The sequence below is a fragment of the Staurois parvus genome, unplaced genomic scaffold (genome assembly GCF_062004578.1).
Source record: "Staurois parvus isolate SC_StPar_1 unplaced genomic scaffold, SC_StPar_1.0 ptg000097l, whole genome shotgun sequence".
Taxonomy (NCBI): Eukaryota; Metazoa; Chordata; class Amphibia; order Anura; family Ranidae; genus Staurois; species Staurois parvus.
The window spans coordinates 2,955,671-2,970,923 of record NW_028317893.1 but is presented as its reverse complement, the minus strand read 5'-3'; the positions used below and the strand labels follow the sequence as shown (position 1 = coordinate 2,970,923).

At 42.0% G+C, this 15,253-nt stretch overlaps 1 protein-coding gene across 1 annotated transcript in view; it reads right to left on the bottom strand.

Annotated features, from left to right (window-relative positions):
- TWSG1 (twisted gastrulation BMP signaling modulator 1) overlaps window positions 1–15,253 on the bottom strand; it is an 89,980-nt gene that overhangs the window by 39,103 nt on the left and 35,624 nt on the right. Inside the window, exon 4 of the mRNA XM_089671001.1 lies at window positions 6,319–6,591. Coding sequence (XP_089527127.1) covers window positions 6,319–6,591 — 273 coding nt within the window. The remainder of the gene's footprint in view (window positions 1–6,318; window positions 6,592–15,253) is intronic.

The following is a 15,253-nucleotide window of genomic DNA, read 5'->3' as shown; positions in this document are numbered from 1 at the left end:
TTTCTATGTACCGCGCATTTGCACAGTACAGTGTACACAGAGTCTGTGCTTGTGCAGTAGATATAAGAATCCATTCTCCAACCATCCCTGAACATCTTCCACCTGTGGAAATGATACAATGGATCCAGGTTTCAGAATTTCTAAGACCAGAACACCAACAGAGGCTCCCCCTTCTCTGAGAATTGGGAGCACTCCATCACTGGGAAGAAGCCTTGTAACAAGGCTCAACTGGTTTGGAGGGCCATGTCTTCTTACAAAAATATATTCTGGACTGGGACAAAAAATAGGCCCAGGCATTTTAAACTGAGCAGCCAATTTCCTGGGGGGGCTGCAAGGGCATTCACGGGGGCAATTGGTAATGGAATATTCGCAGAGTTGGTCCTCTGCACTGTAATATAAAAGGGGCACTGTGACATAAAGGGGACTGCAATGTAAAGGGGCACTGTATTGATTACAGTGCCCCTTTACAGTGCAGTCCCCTTTATATATCACAGTGCCCCTTTACATTACAGTGCCCCTAGAGATCTAATCACAGTGTCCCTATATATTCAAAGAGATGGCCCAATCCAGCAAACCGGCATCATCATAAGTCGGGATGTCTCTTTTCTGGATGGGGATGTCTCTTCTTCGACTGGACTGTCTCTTTGCTGGACCAAACTGAGCAAAGAGACAGACAGCCCCGTCCAGCAAAGACAGGACGTCTCTTTGCTGGACGGGGATGTCCCTTCTTGGTCTGGGCTGTTTCTTTGCTAGATTGAGGTGTCTTTTTGCTGGACCCAACTGGGCAAAGAGGCAGCCCAGTCCAGCAAAGAGACTGCTGGATGGGGCAGTCCCTTTGCTGGATGGGGCAGTCTCTTTGCTGGATGGGGCAGTCTCTTTGCTGGATGGGGCAGTCTCTTTGCCCCATCCAGCAAAGAGACTGTCCCATCAACTGCGGCTACAGACCCGTCACAGTGTGCTGGCGGCCACGGGTGTACAAGAGAGGCCACCGTTCTCCCTTCAGTGCAGCAGCCGGCCAAAGAGGTGTCCCTGTGTCAGCGGCACTTCCTGCTTGTCTTCAGGATCCATCACTGCCGCTCCTTCTGTCGGCCCTGCTTCGGGCATAGCCGCACAGTGGGAGGTGAGCGGTGGCCGCGGTCTGTATTAGCCCCGTCCAGACAGTGGTCGCTGCTTACCTCCTGCTGTGCGGCTCAATCATCTTAAGCCCATCGGCCCTGGCCCACTGGGCAAATGCCCGGTGTGCCCTATGGCCAGTCTGGTCCTGGTATTGAGTGTCTTACTTAGACATGAATTGGCCTGATCTAGCACAGGAACTGTTCACTTACACAGGAATACTGCTAAATGAAGTGTTTCAAAGAGTAAAAATTTTCTCCAGGTGAGGCCAGTCCCCATAGGACAGATGCTATCGGGTGAGCAGACTCATATTCATCAACGCTAAACAAGAGCATACAGCTTTAATAAGGATAGCAATGGCATCCTTTGGTTTGGACAAAATCTCCATTACCAGGGTATCATCCCAATTCAATTCCCTAGAATGATCATCTCCAACTACTGCCTCCTCATCCGATAATGTGTCTGGTTCAAGTGCAAGTTCAAAAACAGATTCTGGAGGGGTAGGAGGTGTGACCCCAGTTATCTACAGCATCAATAAGGCCCAAAATCATACATTGTAGCAGAAAATTCTTCTCTGGATAAGAAAGAGGCAGTTGTTGCAGCAGTTGGGCCAGCAAAATAGCCAAAGAAAAGCAGGGAGTAAGATTGGGAACAATCAGGAGTAGGGTATTAAGGCCCTAACTGTTGGTTCACACTGAACCTGACTTTCGAATTTCAAAGCCGCATGTCCGTGCGATTTCATGCACAGATGTCTATGCAAGTTGCACCTAAAACTGCAAAAAATAAAATAGTGCAGGAACCATTTTTTTTTTTCAAATCAGTGTGGCACCGCAAAGTTAGGTTCCATTTTGGACAAAAGGGTGCGTCCATCATGCAATTTGAACCAGGGCTGAGTGGATAAAACTATTCTCTACAGCTGTAAAAAGATGGCAATGCCGTGGTATCAAACATGAACACAGGCAGTGCAGAGGAAACCTCTACACTGTGCTACAAGGGGAAAACCAGGAGGAGTTGTCGCTGGACCAAAGACACACCAAGAAAGAGGAAGAAGGAACCACAGCTGAAAATGAAGCAGCAAAGGTGCAGTGAACACCAGGACCACAGAGGCACAGTAAATGTTTAGGTACTACATGAGGGAAGATGTCACTGACCATCAACCTTAGATATCACACCACCATTAGTGCTCCACCATTCCCCTTCAGGTCATGCACCTGACCCTCTATACATTGAATATGTGCTTTATCAATTTCCATGCCTCGGTAAAACTCTCCAATCGGACTTCTTGTAACTTTTGTGCGCCCAGCATATGCATTAAAAGAAATATCCATAGTGCAGCAGTATAATAAAATGCTCCTTTATTAAAGAGTATATGCTTACATGAATTCCGATAACTAAATGCCTTATCTACAATGGTCACCGCGATACTTCCGGTTTGCGTCTGACATCACTTCCGCGTGATGTGTTTTTCGTCACATTGACTTCCTCACGCCTGATGAGGAAGTCAATGGGACAAAATATGGATTTTGAGGATTAACATTGCACTGATTTGATAGTGACTATATCCTCAATAATGTATTAAAAGTGTCCCTCTAGGACATACAAACTTACTCATCTCTCTATTAGACCTATCGCACTCCTCAAACATTTTAGTAGGTACAGAAGGGATTCTCCCTTATGTCTGTGTTGTGAAACTGAAACAAGCACCCTGTTACATATGTTGTGGAAATGCCTAAATGCTTCTTAGTTGCAAGTCTATTTCTAGGAGGTACATGTAGGTCTGGATCCCACCCTGCATAAATGTATACTTATTTTTGTGTGGAAAAGTATATTACTTACTACTTCTTTGTTGTACTTGTAATATTGTCCAGCACTGTAACATGGTTCTTGTTCTCCAGTTCAGAAATTTTGTATTCCCCTCCCCCCCTTTTTTTATGTGTTTTTCTCCTCTCTTGGGCCGGTTTGTACTGCTTTAATAAAACAGTTTGAGAACAAAAAAAAAAAAAAAAAAAAAAAAAAAAAAAAAAAAGGTGTAAAATATCACCAAGGTGAAAGGTGGTCATCGGCTCCCACACACTGGAAAGAGGAATGGGAGAGGAAAATCACCGTGAATATGAACGTTTAAAAGGTCTTCTGCCCCACACTCACCGCTTAAGCCTCTGCTGGTAGGGTTAACGGGGGGGGGGGGGGGAGGGAGTACCTCATCCTGACTTCACTCTTCACAATGGGCATACCAGCACAGGGGTATTCAGGGACAGGGCTCTGCTGCTGGCAGACCACAAACTGTACAGCATCCTACAGGTATCTCCACACGTTGCACTGTGTACAAGGGGAATGCCTACAGCAAGACCCAGTGAATGGCAACATCACAGGTTGCCCCCGCTTTTTCCATCTAATAGGTCTGTGAACAGTCCCATCAAGCCACTGCCAAGGAATCATTAGGAGACGCAATGGCTACGGTGCGACAGAAATTGAGAAGAGACTATTCCCAGTAGAAGAATCACCATCAGAGAGAGAAACCTCCATTGGCAGAAGGTAAGCTTTTCTCAGGAGAGACAAGTAATCCACCACCTACACACCCAAGCAAAAAAACTGAGGCTAGCTGGGAGTGGTAGGGGTTACAGTGGATATAAAAATTCTACACACCCCTGGTAAAAGGTCAGGTTTCTGTGATTTAAAAAAATTAGACAAAGATAAATAATTTCAGAACTTTTTCCACCTTTAGGCTCCATGCACACTGGGAGTTTTAATAACGCTAGTAACATTATCTGTGTTAAGTCACAGTAAAAAAAAAAAAAAAAAGCAAACACACCATCCCGCGATTTACTGCGTTAGAGCGTTTTTACAGCTAAAAAACCCCTCTAGAAACCCACTAGTTCCGGGGGTTTTTCAAGCCAAAAAACGCTGGGATTACAGTCTGTGTGGATGGCTACATAGGATAACATGCTGGGGGGGGTTTACTGGCTGTAGGGGAAAAAAAAAAAAAAAAAAAAAGTTAAAAGCCAAAAGCAGCAGCTGTAAAAACATTTAGTGTGCATGAGAACTAAATATAACCCATAAACTGTACAACTCAATTAAAAAACAAACAATTTTTTTTTAGGGGGGTGGGGTAAACAAACTAAAGTAATGTGAAGACCGTCATCAAGTGGAGAAAATATGGCGCAACAGTGACATTACCAAGAACTGGATGTCCCTCCAAAAATTGATGAAAAAAAAAGAAAAAAAAAAAAAAAAAAAAAAACTGGTCTGGGAGGCTGCCAAGAGGCCTACAGCAACATTAAAGGAGCTGCAAGAATATCTGGCAAGTGCTGGCTGTGTGGCACATGTGACAACAATCTCCCGTATTCCTCATATGTCTGGGCTATGGGGTAGAGTGGCAAGCCGGAAGCCTTTTCTTACGACGAAAAACATCCAAGTCTGGCTAAATTTTGCAAAAACACATCTGAAAGTCTCCCAAAACCATGAGGGAAAATGTGTTCTGGTCTGATGAAACTAAGGTTGAACTTTTTGGCCATTATTCCAAAAGATATGTTTGGTGCAAAAACAACACTGCACATCACCAAAATAACACCATGCCCACAGTGAAGAATGATGGTGGCAGCTTCATGCTTTTCATCTGTTTTTCTTCAGTAGGAACTGGGACCTTAGTCAAGTTGGAGGAAATTATGAACAGTTCTAATTTCCAGTCAATATTGGCACAAAACCTTCAGGCTTCTGCTAGAAAGCTGAACATGAAGAGGAACTTCTTTTTGAATGGCCCAGCCAGAGCCCAGACCTGAATCCGATGGAAAATCTGTGGGGTGATCTGAAGAGGGATGTGCACAGGAGATTTCCTCGCAATCTGACAGATTTGGAGTGTTTTTGCAAGGAAGAGTGGGCAAATATTGCCAAAGTCAAGATGTGCCATACTCATACCCAAAAACACTGAGTGCTGTAATGAAATCAAAAAAGGTGCTTCAACTAAGTATTAGTTTAAGGCTGTGAACACTTCTGCAACCATGTTATTTTAGTTTTATTTATTTTTACTTCCCTCCACCTATATATTTCAATTTGTTATTCAACTGAGTTGTACAATTTATAGGTTACATTAAAAGAGGGAAAAATTCTGAAATTATTTATCTGTCTCATTTTTTTACATCACAGAAACCTGACATTTTAACAGGGGTGTGTAGACTTTGTATATCCACTGTATATAGGGAGATGCCCCTGCAGCCGTGTCCATTGAACTGAAGGTAGCTGCATTTAACCAGTCATAGTTATTAAGGGCTTGTACACACTTGCAGAGATTGTTGTTTTAAGGGCACAAAGAAAACAACGACTGTTTTCTATATGCACTGTTCACATACAGCCTTCAAGTGAGCTGCAGTGTGGTGAGGGAATCTGCTGTGGTGCATAGAAATGAATGAAACATTGCACAGTAACATTCCAGCAAAGTTCAAGAAAAAAAAAGAAAAGGCGCACTGCACTTTAAAAAGAGCAAGGCTCCGTTGGCCAGAACCAAGACTACATGCACAGAAAAATTTGCCAATTTACCTTGCAGGAAGTGTGAACTAGCCATGAAGAGTCTGTGTAAGGAACAAACTAAAACTGTTCAGTCCTTCATGCACATAAGACATTAAAAAAGCTCTCCTAGAAGCATTCCTCCTGACAGCAGCAGGATTTACAGAAAAAAAAAACACCTGACGGCTATAAAAGTATATAATGCTTTTACAAGCGTTGACGCTTTTTTTCAACAGGCGCTTGGGCATTAATTTATTTAATTGGCCGGAGTAATAATTTATTCTCGTCACTGAAATTAGTGCTCAAATGCTAAACACGCCTAGCATTAACATGTGTTTAGCTGCATCAAGCGTTTTTCTGCCAAAAACGCTGCTGCTCCACTGGCCCTAGGTTTTTTTCCTGCGGGTAAACACTATTGCTAGTACAAGCTTCTAAAAGTCTATGTATGCATGGATACAGGATAACATGGAGGGCTGTTTAGAAGCAGAAAAAAAACAAAAAACCCTGATGTCCCAAAAAAAAAAAAAAAAAAAAAAAAAAAAAAAAAAAAAGGTGGCTGCATAAACTCCATGTGCATGAGGCCTAAGTGTTAGAATCTGTTCCTAAAAAGGATAAACACCATTTTAAGCAGTTTGTGTGTTATTAACAAAAATGGAAAAGTATAGCTTAAAAAAAAAATACTAAATTATTAAAGTTGACTGTACATACCTTTATCATTGCTGTGATCCACATGGGCCCCATTTTGAGACACAGATATGTTCTGGTGTTGTGGCTGATTCACTGAATCCAGAAAGGAGACCAGGTTTTCATGATGAGAAAGTTCTTCTATCGCAGGAAAAGAAACAATGTTCCAGTTAAGTTGCTTTATGCCATCCACCTCTGTTAGTGCCCGGAAAAGAGATGGGATGGGATCATGAAGTTCCTCAACTGTACTCTTGGAGGTTGGGGGAGTGTCACTGTAATTTCTGGGATTGCACATTCCTAGGAAAAAATGCAAACAACTTATTTCATGCACAGTTTATGCCACACTGATAGAATATAATGTCACCTCTTGAACATATATAATGTATTTCAATATTTTCAAGCATAAATAAAGTATACTAACTTTCCGGTTGACGCCATGCAGCTGTTCAAAGGATTACAAAAGAAAGTAGCAAAGCAACATTCCAAACATTTGTCAACCTGCACATGCAAAGAAACAACTAGTCACTCCTTTCAGGATGCGCATAAAATATCACAGTCTTGTTAGATTCAACAGGCCAAAGTAGTAAAGTGACCCTATGAATTCCGGAACGAAAAATAAAGACATACTGTAAAAGAAGATGCTATACAGTACTTAATCTTTCCAGAAGTCCATGTTTATACCCTGACATGCTAATCTCCAGCTGCTGCAGGTATTCGTGGTTCTACCTGCCAGCATATACAACAATAAAGGACAGTCAAGCCAGTGGGAGGAGCTACAGCAAGCAGTGCTTACTTTTCCAGCAGCTTGTGTGTTAATACGTCACTGCACTGGTGTCAAATACCTATCTCCCTGATATATTTTATAATCCCCCCCAATTAGTTCATACATTTACAGTGGCCTGGGGATAAGAAAAGTGGCAAAGTTTTAACATAAAAGCAGCCAGAATGGTAAGAACACATAGCATCTTCTACAGGCTGCCTTCATCTTAAAAGGAGTACTGCTTGGACCTTAAAGGGGACATACCCTGAAAGCTTGTCCTGAAAAATTGTATGTTGTTAGTGCAAATAAAAAAAAAAAGTATCACAGACAGCACTCAGTGTTGCCATGCAAAACTACATTTTATCAGCAGGTGGCACCGCAAGTAAACAAAGCAATTGTAGATTTCTATAACCAGGAAAGCTTGGTACTTGTGGAAGAGTGGAACCCCAAGTATTGCAACATGGGTAGTTCAATTTTCTAAAAAAAAATCCCCAAATAAAGCCAACACAGAATATTATTAGTAAAAGTAGTATCTGGTGTTGGGCATTTATAAGGTGCTTTACTTGGCTTCAGCAACTCGCTCCTTTGCGTTATATTGCACATCAAACCCCTTCTTCTGAACGATGAGCGCTCAAATGTATTTGATGTATGGACATGTTGCGGGGCCAATGTAAATCAACATATGTATTAAAATGCACGTAAAATACATGTCAATGTGCATTAAAGGATCTGTTCACATATATCAGAGTTTGCTTTTATATGTTTTCATAGCTTTTTGCTGCAATTTATAGAGCATTTTACATGTTCTCTTTCTTGCATTGTGAAATTTGTGCGTTTACATAATTGTGTAAGGGGGAAGGTGAGGAGGCAAGACAGAAGGCGTCATTTAAAATCGGTGAGCGAAACTGTAACCTGCAGTAAAAAGGTGATTTTTTGATGAAAGTGGTTTTACCATAGTGGCTGCTGTGCACTAGCTGGCCTGAAGGTTCCCTGTGCAGTCCATTCGCACAAAAATGTAGTAGTGTTTGTACTGCAGCCTAATTGCAGATGTTGGCACAATATTGTTTATTGCCATTCAATTTACTACCTGGTTGCATAGCCCGGCTCACTTGCGGCATCCTGTGATCTTAAATGTTGAGAATCTGCTTCTCAAGATACCATGTGCCGATAACCTGCAGTGCTAGGGTGGTGAAAAATGTGACAGCTACAAAAAGAAATCCAGTGGCATTCAAAAGGGAGTGCAGGGGGACAGGGCAGCAAAGTGGGGACCAGAGGGAGAAGAGGAAGGGCACAGGGTATGGTTGTAGCTAGGTGTGTACAGGGGTCAGCAGTACATAACAAAGTGCAGGGGTTAAGCAGTACATAAGGTACAAAGTGGAGGGATCAAGGGGGGTTGGGTCAAAGGTGTCCCACAGACAGAATGAAGGGATCAAAAGGGCCCAAAAGACATGCTGGTAAGTTAATTGGCTTCTGTCTAAAATTGGCCCTAGTGTGTGTATGTATGAATGGGAGTTAGGGACCTTACATTGTACGCCCCTTGAGGGTTAGGGACTGACGTGAATGTACAACATATACATGTAAAGTGCTGCATAAATTGACGGCGCTATACAAGTACCTGAAATAATAAAGAGAGAGTGCAAGTGTACCATGCTGGGTGAGGGGTGGGCCACAGAGTGCGGGGGGTTGGGGTTCTGCCATAAAGAGTGCAAAGGTTAGTAGTACCTAATATGCACAAATGGAGGGATGAGGGGTGTATAAAGTGCAGATTGCAGGGGACCAGTAAGGAGTCCTGAACGCAGAGAGTGCTGGGGTAACATACCATTCTGCAGCTCAGTTGTAGGGACACAGAAAGGTCCACGATTCCAACCAGTACAACACACACAGCACCCCAAATTTACTTTCACCACACAGTGTCCCAAACAGCCCTCATGTATACTCCCCCCACATAGTGCCCTATACCCCCTCCCTCCTTCCCCTGCATTATCACTTCTCATAGGACCAAGATACACAGTAAAAAGGAATGAAACAGTTAAACACTTTTCTGCAAGTGGTTCTGTACTGCCTGCAAGTGATTGAAGAAAAGGGTTCTCACCTACTCACCATCCCAAAAAAATCCATTCCACCACAACCCGTTCTCCGCCTCTGTTACAAAGTGCCTTAAACCTTTTGGAGCTGCTGCTGGTTTGCAAGATTGGGAAGCAAGCTCCTCCTCTCTCCTAGTAATGAATCATGGTCACTAGTGGGTGGCGTTTGAGAAGTGCAATGGTGTGCCTGGTCACTGTAACAAGACAGCAGGATGGTGCAATTCTGTTTAAACTCCATCCACCAACCGGCCATTGTTTATTCAACACTAGAAGAGAAGTGTAGCTCACTTCCCATGACAAAAGCACAAGACATAGATGCTGTGGAAAAACAAACCTAAAAGTAGGACTGTCCCAGCATATCCAGCACAGCTGTAAGTAGGTGTCTCTATAAGCATGTCTGTGTGGAGACAGCCATTTTGGTAGAGGCAGGGCTTTGCTTCCTCATGTCAGAGAAAAAAAAGCAGTGGAAAAGTTGCAGAAAGCACAGATACACCAAACAGATGAAGCAAAAAGATCCTTACAGAGCAGTCTCTCGCTTTAGCAAGGAGAATAGTGAGCAGCACAGCAGTAACCTAACTAATCTTAGTAAAATAAGTACCTACAAATCTTAGGAGGCTAGCATCAGAGGTACAGTGCCTTACATGATCTCACACTGCAGATTTACAGCTCTGAGGTTTAAGGCACATGAAGTGCAGTGCTGTTATTCAGAAGAAATTTAGGACAAATGTAAATCTTTCAAGGCACTGCTTAGACACATTTATCAATTTAAATGTTCCTTATGTTAGGGCAGCACATTTTCACTGGTTGAATTTAGACTCTCTTTAATGAATGTTACACTGCCTTCTTTACTATGGTTAAAAAAGGCTTTATAAAAACTTTGTTGGAAATAATTAGGAAAGAAAAGTGGAGGTCTATTTAAATAGAAAACAAATCCAGCGAAAAGAACATTGGAAACAGGAAGTGTTTATGACTGGAGGTGTAATGAAAGTGCAGCTAGAGCCTGTGTTTTTGTAAGCAGTGATGTCAGCTCATAACTCTGCACATCTGGCGAAAAGTGCACAGCCTGTAACAGGCCCTGAGGGCGGATGCTAGTCTGGCACTTGGCTGAGTCACCTGCATTCAATCATGCCAAGATTCCTGGTTGACTTAAGAAAATGTGATCTGTCATATCAAATCCTGCACACCTCAGGTAATGCTGCAGAATCTGTTACATGGGTTTATTCTCATAGTGACAAACTTCACTGATGAAAAAAAAACGCTATTCAACAAAAACACAAATAATTAGATTCATTTGTTTATGGAAAGGAACTGCAATATTGTGGAGTTGAACTTACTTTCCACAACACAGATTCAAGACCTAAATGTAGAAAGCCCAGTTGTACTGTGGAATTGTTAAATCCTCAATCAGGTTTTGATTTTGCTCACTTGTTTTGTCATCTCTATCCACTTGGGTTCACAAGACAGAAAGTGATGGGAAATCTCCCCAACAGGAAGGAAAACTCTCTCCAAAATGAAAGAAATCCTTCTCAGGCTGCTTTCACACTGAACCGTTTTTCTCTGTTTTTGCCTCACCAAAAGGGGAACAAAAATGCATGACCATTAAATCCTATGGAACGCTCACACACGCACGCATTACACAGTTGTCACTCAAGCATCCTCATTGCATGATTTTCCTGTTCTGGGGACACTTTCTGTGCTGGTAATGGTTAGCAGGACAAAATCTCCCCGGTGGATGGAAAAACAAAAAAAAACTGGAATGGACACTATAACTGTTCCTTACACAAAAAATATATATATATATATATATTTTTTTTTTTTTTTTTCCATTAAATACACTTTAAAAAAAAAGGTATGATTGTTGGCTTGATTAAACACAAGTATTATTGGTACTGATGTTAATAGTGTTCATAGTAGTTACTAGTTCATCACTCAAAGAAAGATATTACACATACATCCTTCTGTAAAAGGGTTCATATATTTCTTTATGACACTGAACCTCTTATATTATCCATTCCCCAGTGAAGCTGTTAACAAAAATGCCAACTATAGGAGGGACAAAGTACAGTATTCATAAATATGGTCAGAAAGCACCTTGTAACATGGGACAAAGTGCTACATATACTTAGTTCTCTCTCCTATGGGACAAACTAAAAAAAAAAAAAAAAATTATATAAAAAAAATATAAAAAAATTTCACACTGGATGCAAATTGGCATGCGATTTGCATGCCACGCAACTTGCAAATCACATGTCAAGTCACACTCTATTGTCCGCAATTATAGCGGTCATATCGGTGCAGTTCTGACCCGCACAGATTTCTAAAGTAGTACATACACTACTTTTGGTTCGATTTGCATAGACACCTGTGTCAGATGTCTTGCAAATCACACCTGAAAAATCGACATGTCATCCAACTTTGAAATCGTGAGACTTACAGTGAAGTCGCACAGTTTCAAGGGTCGGGATTGGCGTGACCAGGTCGTAAAGGATACGTTCACCTTTAGGAGAATGTTGCACCCATATTTAGGATGTAACATGCTCCTATGCACTCACCTACCCCCACCAACACTCTCCTGTGACAGCAGGCGGGTGATCTTCTCCTAGCACCCGGTGTTACTTTTTGACACTAGTGTAGCGCTTCACCAACATAGTCGAGTCATTCATTAACCACTTGCCCGCCGTTCCATAGCAGAGGTGCTGCTACAGGGCAGCTTCGCTGGAAAAAATATACGTGATTTTGCATTATCGTGTAGGGGGCGCACGTGCCGCCCTACCCGAACTGCTATTGGCTCCTGTGGATGTTAATCACTGGGTCCCAGCCAGCGGTTTTCGACCAGGACTCTGATTGTTGGTGAAGCTGAGAGGGGAGAGATCTGTGTGTAAACACAGATCTCTCTGTCAGCATGGACAATCTGCTTTCTATCTCTCTGCACAGCACCAGGTCTGCTTAGTAAAACAATACACAGTACACAATAAAATCACTCCCTAAAACAGTTAATCCTTTGATCGCCCCAGATGTTAACGCCTTCCTGCCCAGTGTCATAAGTACAGTGTCAGTGCTTTTTATTAGCACCGATTACTGTGTTAATGTCCCTGGAGATGTCAGTGGCAGAATGGCCGCCGCAGTCCCGCTATAAGTTGCTGATTTCCGCCATTACTACTACTTTACTACTACTACGAAAAAAAAAATTCCAGTACATATACAAATCACTATTTGTAGACACATGTTCAGAAAACATTTTGGCCTATATTTACGATAAAGTTTTATTTTTTTTATTGAATATGTTTTATAGCAAAAAGCCAAAAATATTGTTTTTGTTTTTCAAAAAATTGTCAGTCTTTTTTGTTTATAGCGCAAAAAAAAAAATTAAATTGTAGGAGGTGATCAAATACCACCAAAAAAAGCTCTATTTGTGGGGGGAATAAAATGGCATAACTTTTTTATGTACAGCAATGCATGACCGCACAATTGTCAGTTAAAGTAACAAAGAGCTGTATCGCAGAAAATAGCCTGGTCAGGAAGGGGGGTAAATCTTCTGGGAGGGCAAGTGGTTAACAGATTCCTGTGAATAAAAAAACTTCAAGTACCATCTGCCACCATGGCAGACGTACTTGTAGTTTGATTGGACTGCGATCATGCTGGTCAGCCGGCACATAGTTCATTCGGTCTTCCTCTAGCATTGTAACTGAACGCCGTATGAGGGTATGATCACAAAAGTAGAGGAAAACTGTGCTGGAGCCAGACATTGTAACCACAATCTGTTGTTCACAGGCGCAATGCTCTGCAGCCTCCAGTAAAAATAAATAAAATTCACTTTTTTTTACCTGCATAAATATACGCATTTATTTTTTTTTTTAAAGGTGAACTTAGCCTTCATCAAGTTGTCTACTGATACAATTTGAAAATTTCTTTCACATACACATTAAATCTGCATTTTTTGCCGGAAATTAAAATATTTGCTTTTAAACAACATTTTTTCTTTTATCACAATGTATTTTCTTTTACACTTCATTTTTTCATTTAACTCTACTGCTAAACACAAGGTGGCTAACAAACCTATGTGATAGTACGAGCAAGTGAAAGGTCCTCCTTATGGAGAAATTAAAAGTGGATTGTGTTGGATTATGGTTTCTGCTCTCTTTGAAGTCTTGTTTACTAGAGTGAATTAATAGCACCTGTGCTTTTATCCAAACTGCTTCAGTTAATGCACTCTGTTGACGTGACCATTTAGCAACAGAGACAAACTTCCTGCACCTGTAACTACCACTTTTCCCAGACAGTGTGGTCTGTTACAGGAAGTAAAACCAACAAAAACATCTTCTGAATCAATGGGCAATAAAATGTTACAAGACTGATTCAGAAATGCACATACTGCTTTATTCATGCTACTGACTGTAACATACTGTATAAGAGGCTTTTTGTACTTCATTTTCTTGGAGTCCATTTTAGGGGAGGAATGAACACTGGCAAAGAGGGGAAAAAAAAAAAAAAAAAGTGTGCCAGCCCAGGACAGCTCCCATTTCCAGCATGCCTCGGTTTTGTAGCAAAGCAGTACCAAGAGCATGAATAAACCTAGAGGGGAAGGGCCTGTGCCCATCAATGGCCACCAAGGAAAAACTTTTGGCAGTACACAAATCATTTTCTCATTTCTTGTCCATTGAAGGGCACAGGAATTCAAACACTGTCAGGATGTCCAAAAACAGTCCAACAGAGCAAAAACCTCCCAAAAGGCCCAAAAAAAACTGGGGTGGGCTGGGAGCCCAAGTGCCGCCTTAAAGACAAATGCCTGAATCTGAGACTTGATCTCAAGTACCCAACTAGAATGGGGAGCAGACAAAGGGAATAATCTGGAGCATCAACCTGATGCTTAAGGCCAGAAAAAGGATAACTGCCAAAAATGGAGAGAACACCATACAAGAGTATGAACCTGCCAAAACTAGAATCAGAAACCACCAAACAGGTGGAACTATAACAAAATCCTCCTGAAGGGAAGAAACAATCCACAACCCCCAGAGGGAACCTAAACCAAAAAAAAAAAAAAAAAAAACACCAACAGGTCCTGACAAAAAGGACTAGTAATTTAAGCAGGAAGACCCTAGGCTTAACACCCCTCATCACTTGAGATCAAGGAATGGGACTTATGTCAACCAGCATGTCTGGTCAGACAACTAGATAAGCAAGACTGATTAGGCTAGAACACAAAAACATGCAAGGCAATGCAAGGACTAGCCAGAGAGTTTTGTCCCATGGATTAAAACTACTGAAGGGGTTTTGTGTGCGAGGAAGCACCTCCAGAAGAGTAGGCAACAGAGCGAATATAGACTGTGGTACCAGACTGGTAAGTTGGAAACTACCACTAAGGCAGAAGATAGCGAAAAATGGAGCAACCCCAAAAGATCCCTGCTGAAAAGCAATTCTGTCTATTTCTGATGTCTAGAGAGGGATGTTTCTGAACCCCTGGTCCAGTGAAGTCCCACTATCCATGGAGTAAGGATCAGAAAACATGTCAAGAGCATATGCCTGGTGAGAAGCCAAAAAGAAAAGCTCAGTCCTTTCCTCAATGGACTCTGAATCTGTCAAGGGGCCATAACCCTTAAAAGAAAAAAAACCCACAAAAAGGATAGAGCACCTCAAAGGCTAATAAGCAGCCTAAATTTATTGAGAACGTAACAATAATATAAAACATCATATAATCAAACAAAGCATGTACCCTATCCATCCCCTACCCCCCCCCCCCCCAAACTACATCCCACACACCCCTCCCCTCACTCCAGCAACCCCGCATACCCCCCTCCCCCCCAAAACCAGGGCACCAGGGGCTATCCCTTCACCCCTCCAAAATCCCTGCAGTCCCCCCATCCCGTGCAGATGGAGACACTCCCCGGTAAGACCCACTGTGGTTGTGCTGGTATAAATGAAATGTTAGGACTAGAAATCCGGCTGGTAAGGACAGTCCCAATATATATGGATATGCATGGAGTGTAGATCCACAAAATCTAGTTCCATCACAAGAGAGGAGAGTAATAAGTGAGGGGCAACCTGTATACCTCCAAGGGTTTGTAACTCTGTTCGTAACTGTAGTAGGTATGGCACTGTGCTTTATATCCTCATAACC